General features: G+C 38.8%; 1 protein-coding gene across 1 annotated transcript in view; it reads left to right on the top strand.

The window, feature by feature from the left end:
- mesd (mesoderm development LRP chaperone) overlaps positions 1-5,726 on the top strand; it is a 19,305-nt gene extending 13,579 nt beyond the window's left edge. Inside the window, exon 3 of the mRNA XM_008405075.2 lies at positions 5,054-5,726. Within this exon, the coding sequence (XP_008403297.1) occupies positions 5,054-5,318 (265 nt within the window). The 3' untranslated portion in view covers positions 5,319-5,726. The remainder of the gene's footprint in view (positions 1-5,053) is intronic.
- The last annotated feature ends 1,260 nt before the right edge of the window (positions 5,727-6,986 follow it).

The raw sequence follows: 6,986 nt of genomic DNA on the forward strand, positions 1-6,986 counted from the left end.
CTGGATTGAGTTTTTTCCCCTTCATTAATGTCACTTTTATTACATTCATTATATCTATCATGGTAATTCAGGGTGAATTATTTTTAATTCTAAATKAATATCCTTGTTGGACTTTTATTTAAGTGTTATTCTCCTTCAAGATACATTTACCTAACGCTAGAATAAATGAAATGTACATTATGCAGCAAAGGAAATTAGAAGATCTGACATATATCCATTATGGAGATGAAAGGTTTTGGACGGGTGATGTGCCTTATTGCATTAAGCAATACTGAAGAATGACTGATATCATTAACGGTACAGGGAAGAAGCTTTTAGTTATCTTGCTTTGCTAGCACAGTCGTTAGCTAGCAGCTAGCTAATAGCACAACAACAATAGCCTAATGTCTGTATGATAGAAATAGTGAATCGATAGATAAGAACAGTTTCTCCTCACCTGGCTGTCTCCTCCACTCAGTAGTTCTTCAGAGAAAGGCAGACGCAGAGGCCTGTCAGTGTCTGTTGTATTTCATTACCTCTCTGCTTAAACCGCGACTCCGAGCTGAAGCAGAAACGATACTTCAACGTTTCCATCATTTGACAAGTAGCAAGTCTACTCCACTTTATTCACCAAAAAGGTTTTATTTTTATTCACCAAAAACTGATCTGTAATCTGGAACGTTCGCTACGTTGAGCTCTGCAGTTAGCCGCCTTATCTCACTGCGCGAGAGGCAACTGCGTCATGCGTCACGAGCATGATGCAATGCTCAATGCTCGTGAGCATTGCATTGCGTCTGCAATGCAATGCTGACCGGCTTATTATGTTGTACAAAAAAGAAACAAAAAAGCAAATAATTTTAGCACATGTTATTATGTGTCAGAAGAGGGCTTAGAAAATAATACCAAAAAAAAGAAAAAAACAATTTGACCAAAAGGGCACTTGGGGGCAAGAAGCAAAAGGGGCAGGTGCTCAGGCACCCCCCCCCTCTGCACGTGCGTGGTTTGATGCATCATGTAACCCAGTGTTTCTCAACCTTTTTCGGGCGTATGTTTCTACTCTCCTTCGTGGGGGGGCGCCGATTTATGTTTTCGCATCCACCTGAATAATGTGTAGTTGCGCCCCTACTCATGACATTTCAACAATATTATTTTACCTTTTATCTGAAATAGTGTCTGTTTATTCTTGCCATACAGTCTCTGTATTAATTATTGCTCGAAAGGTCTTGCCATACCAGTTTATTCCTCTGTATTTACTTTAGTTTCTTAGTTTATTCTTGCATTTTGGTCTTCATTTATTTCCATTTAGTTTCCTTTGATTAGTTTTATCCTCTCTTGGTTTATTGCTATGTCCACTTTAGTTTCTTTCCTGTTGCTAGATTTATTTTATGGTTTATTGACCATCAGTAATCTTCACTCATCACCTGCTGCGCCGCCTAATCATCATGTGTTGATTTTTGACTGTTCAGCGTCGGATTCTCTGTTTTTATGCCATAATTCACATCTAGTTCGTCGCTCCGTTTTGCCCGCTTCTCATGTTTCAGAGTTTTGCGCAATGTGCGCGTCGTTTTTTTTTGTTTACGCTATAAAATGAACGCTCTCTATCGTGGTATCACTCATGGAGGGATTTCTTTATTTAAATGGGTTCATTTTTCAGAGGGATACACAGTGAGGGCATCGTGATTTTAGTAATTATATGTTTATAAGAGCGATTTTCTGTTGTCCTTCCATGGAAGCGGGCAGCTTTCAAACGGAAATAAAAAAATTTTTAATATAAATTGCTGCTTTGACATGATCACAGAACTGCCAAAACATATGTAGCTACATAAATACCAGGCAAAATGAATCACAGCAGCGTCATCAGCCGGTGTAACGCTGAACTGAGCGGATCTGCACCATGAAGCTACAAACACTGAATAGAAGAAGAGCTGCCATCGATACAGTTGCAGCCAAGCATGATTTAATGTTACACAATACAGTTTTACCAAGTTGCTCAAAGTCTAAACTGGTATTGTTGTGCATTTAAGGTGTAAAGTTTACCTTCGACCAAACGCCCCCCAAAGGCATCCCAGCGCCCCCCTTTTGTAAAAATGTCCGCCAGCGCCCCCTGCCGTCCTCTGAACGCCCCCTGGGGGGCGGTACCGCCCACGTTGAGAACCACTAATGTAACCGGAAATATAATGGTAGAAATAATAATAAAATGATGTAAAACCAGCGTGAAGTTTGACTACGAAATGAGCGCAAAAGCTCCTCACCGGACTGAATCTGCATGATGAGCTTAGCGCTGGTTGGTTAACCACTAACGCTCCGGCCAACCGGGAACACAGACATAAACTTTACAGGAAAGACAGAGCCACACACTGGACAGCGTATTTAGATGTAAACACCCCACATAATTCTGTCGACAAAGATAAATCATTCTCACCGGTCGCTCAACGCACAAATGGCTGCAAACAGACGCGCAACTACAATTTATTCCTGCGGTTCACATAGAGCTGTGCAACCAGAGGTAACGCCGTTCGTTTTAATCTCTTACCTTGATATAGAGTTATCCAAAGAAAAATAACTACCCACACTGGGTTGATGCAAATATCCATACAGGTCAGCCTGTGATCAGTTTGAGTGAAGGCGGGATCCGCGCTGAGGTAAACTTAACAAAGCAGCGGCAACGCATGGAGATATCAACTGTGTGATTGGTCCGCTCTCTGGCTTTAAATGCATAAACTATAAAACTCTTAGAAATAAGTCTGCTCCGCAAATGAAACGCTCAGAACAGAGATGCTTGCAATCCAGCTTAAAGATTTATCAAAAAAAATAAATAAATAAAGCGATTTCCCTCCTGTCCCTTCCCTTACTCATATTTCTAAAAATAAAAACAAGCGATGCTTAGCCTGGCGGGGGGGCTAACAAATGATGTCGGCCACCAGGCTTACGACACACTGGGGGAAACCCTGAGTTTGATATTTCACTTTGTCCTGCAATTTTAATAAATTAGACTTGACGAGTAAAGGATTTGCATGTAAGAAAACTGGCATTTTCTTCCCTGCTTGTCACCTTCTTCACTGGTTTTATGACGCACAACTCAACAAGCAGGACTGATGATCCAGGCCTTTTTAATCTAGTGTCAAAGACACCACAATCGCTCCTAAAAATGTGACTGGAAACTGCATGCAAGAGCTCCATCAGTAGAATTAGAATTCAGTTTTTTTACATGTGATCATATAGTTTAAACCAGTTTGACAATTCCTTAAAATAAAACAAAACATTCTTTTTCTATAAATGATTAAAATATAACACCCAACAAAATAAAACAATAAAATAACAGACAACTGCCACAGCAGCAAAAGACATTTTTCTCTGTTAACCAATACTGTTAATGGGTTTGCTGCCATTAACAGTAGAACCACTAATGCAGTGTTTCTCAATTATTTTCTGTCATGACCCCCTAGGGATCATAATTTTTTTTTCACGCCCCCCACACCCCCGCTCAGTGCCCTTCCCTCCCCAGAATTTAAATAGTATTGCGATTCTGTTCATATTTAATAATTTATTGTAAACAACTGGCTCCAACATTGTAACTTACCTTATTATCAAAACTGCTGTTTTATTATTGTAAACCTCAAAATAATTTCCAAAATCAGTTTATGAGTGAGTCACTAACATTTAATCAAGACTGCTCAGTTTGAAAAGTGCAAATGATTCACTGGGATTTGCATTTTTAGACATAATATAGTAAAACACTTTTTAGAACTGTAAGCATTGGTTACTTGTCAGCATCTTCCATTTAGTTTTCCACAAGGTATATGGTTCTTAACATTTATTATTTAAAAATTTGCAGCAATATTGGTAATAGTTCAGCTTGTCAGATGAGAAGCGATGAAAAATGTATAACATTTTTAACAATAAAAAGACAGGTTTTGTCTATTTCCTGGCCTTTTTCTGCGAGCTTCAGCTACTTGCTTATAATGGAGTCTAAGTGCCGGGTTCTGAGTTTTTGATTTGCGTTTTAAATACGAGTAAATTTGGACGAGAATAAAGACTAATTTCATGATAGCGTTTCACTATAGTGCGCTAAATAGCGGAATACTGAGGATCTTGTAAGGTTATAGTTACTGGTTTAACAAATGACTAAGTACTAAATGTTTTAGCACATCAGAAGCAAATTTTCAGCCCCAGGTCTTTGAAACGATGCTTACACAACTTTTTTTTTTTTTTCACTGTCGAACTTCTCCATCTCTCTTCTAGATAGATATATTTCAAAACATCTGCGCTTGTATCCTTCGCTTCGTTTTTTTTTTTTTTTCTGTGCTGTGGCTACTTCTACTGGCTTGAACAGGCAGGCTGTTGATTAATTTGAACACTGCTGCCACCTAGTGACCAGAGGCTTGTTTATCAGTTAACATGAATAAAGACAATTATAATGTCCTGCTTCTCTCACTCTCACATACCTCCTGCTTTTAGCTGAAGGTTGTTGATCCACTTTTCTCTTTTTCACGGTAAGGTTTTTAAAATCAACTTCCCTATGACCAACTACTTTCAAAAATAATGTTTAGCTTTTTCTCTATTAGAGCAGTTGGAACAACCGTACACGACAAACTTTAGGCATTTTGATACTGTGTCAACAAAAATAAATGGGCTGCATTTACTTCCTGCCTTCCCTCTGCATTGACGTTGGTGCTACATCATCTGAAAACCAGCAATACCAGTCTTTCTGGAACTCAGACGTAATATAAGAGTAGACGCCTCATGGACCGCTCTCGCCTATTGTCGCTGACGAGATTTAGGGCGGCCATCATAATTTCCAAATTTCCTGGGTCAACGTAATTTCCAAAGTCATGTAACTTATTGTACAGTTACATGTGATCGAGTGCTTCTAGACCTTTTAGTGAATAGTCAGCATTGTCATCTGGTTTGGATGTATTGAGTGTCACCGATGATTTAATCTTCGACATATCTCACGATGAATAGCACCTTCATGGTTGTTTCGGTGTACTGGTAATTACTGAATAATGCGTTGTGTAATTTTCACACAAACCTACCACACCAGTAATGCCACTATTTCTGTTTGTTCTTACAGGTTTGTAGTGGGCTCAAACAGAGTAATCTTCATGCTGCGAGACGGCAGTTTGGCCTGGGAAGTTAAAGACTTCCTTGTGGCTCAACAGCGGTGTGCAGACGTTACAGTGGAGGGACAAGTGTTTCCAGGAAGCATCACAAAAAAGGACAAAACAAAAGAGACGAGGCAGAATGAAGTCAACATCAAGAAAAAAGGAAGAAAAACAGAGAGCAAAACGCCAGATGTGAATGGAAATCATGCTAGCAATCTCAAGCAGGAGCTGTAATGGCATTCAAAATGGGAAGCTGACGAGTCACTTTCCATTTTCTGTTGACCTTGCAAAAAATGCAAGACATGTTGAAGAATCATGACAAGCACAGCAATGGTACCCTCATAGTGATGTTGGCTGTAGGGACATCTTTAACCTTGAAAGAAATCACTCACTGATTTATTTTTATTTACATTTTGTAATTGCCAATAAATATTTAAATAATTTCCATAATTTAATGCTGTTGAGATTTTTGCTAAACGAATATCATCAGTGAAAACCAATAAAGGGTCCATACAATTACCAGCTGTACTTGTTTAGTTTTGAACACTTTATGCTCTTAGTGATTCACTATAAATGACCACATGCATTTCTCTTAATTTAAAAACGTATTCAGACAATGGAAATAAAATTTTTAAGAACTGAGGAGATGTCTCCCTACTCAGGCTGGTACGGGTTCTTGATATCTCTGAAATCCCCAAATCTCTTGAAGAATCTGGTCGCCAATGATTTTGACCCTTGTCCAGCGTAAATGGCCCCTGGCCAAAATGATGACTGCGCCTGGTGATGTGGCAACCTTTGCATGTTTCTGTATGCCAACGTAAGTTGCAAGTAATACAAATGATCAATACCTCGAAGTTGCAAATATATGGGAGCTTGAAACGGCGATGGACAAGCATAAAGAAATGAAAGCTAAAACTCAGCAATGAAGATGGAAAACTGAGAAGTTATATGAAATAAAAGAAAAAACTACCATAAGACATGATTTGAACATTGAAATGGGTGATCCTCGATTTCATGAAATGGCTGCCAGACTGAATAAAACGTTGAGAGGACGACAGTGGACGATCTGAAATTGGAGAGGTGTGACGGTCCGACCAGTAAAACAAAAGGTCAAAGGCATATATAAAAAAATATTTTCTATTTATTTTTTCCAAAGAATATCTTAACAAAAAGGTTCAACAACAAATCTAAAAAATATAACAAAATGGGCCCAAAAGAAATCAACTGAGGCAACATAACTCAAGATAAACCAAAGACTGACCTCACAATGAACACAGGGGAATTTCTACAAACAGGCTAGTCTACACAAAGAGGAGGGGTAGGGAAGGAGACAGACAATTTAAACTAAAACATTTTAACTTTATCACAACTATAAAAACCAAAATAACCTAATACCAAAAAGGTTTTAGCAATTATGCTATTAGTGGAGAGAGGCAGATTGTTTCACATCCTGTCCCCTGCTTCCAGCAGCCTGATGGATTCTTCCACTTCCTGGTTTTTTTTTCAGCCAACCACCTTCTGCCAGCCAGTCCTTAAACTCAGCAAAACAAAWTATTAATGATCTTAAATAAACATAAGGTGTTTACTAAATGTGTGCACCCAAATTAGTAAACAACCTAATGCAATAACCACCACCAAAGAAAAAGTGAAATTCTAAATATATGAAAACATTTAAATAAATACTAACACTGAGGAAAAGGTGGAGGAACCTCCACAAGAGGCAAGATGTAGACTCACCCGGCTACTTTATTAGGTACAGCTTGCTAGTAGCGGGTTGGACCGCTTTTTGCCTTCAGAACTGCCTTAATCCTTTGTGGCAACAAGGTACTGGAAACATTCCTCAGAGAGTCTGATCCATGTTGACATAATGGCATCACGCAGTTGCTGCAGATTTGTTGGCTG

The sequence above is a fragment of the Poecilia reticulata genome, linkage group LG3 (genome assembly GCF_000633615.1).
Source record: "Poecilia reticulata strain Guanapo linkage group LG3, Guppy_female_1.0+MT, whole genome shotgun sequence".
Taxonomy (NCBI): Eukaryota; Metazoa; Chordata; class Actinopteri; order Cyprinodontiformes; family Poeciliidae; genus Poecilia; species Poecilia reticulata.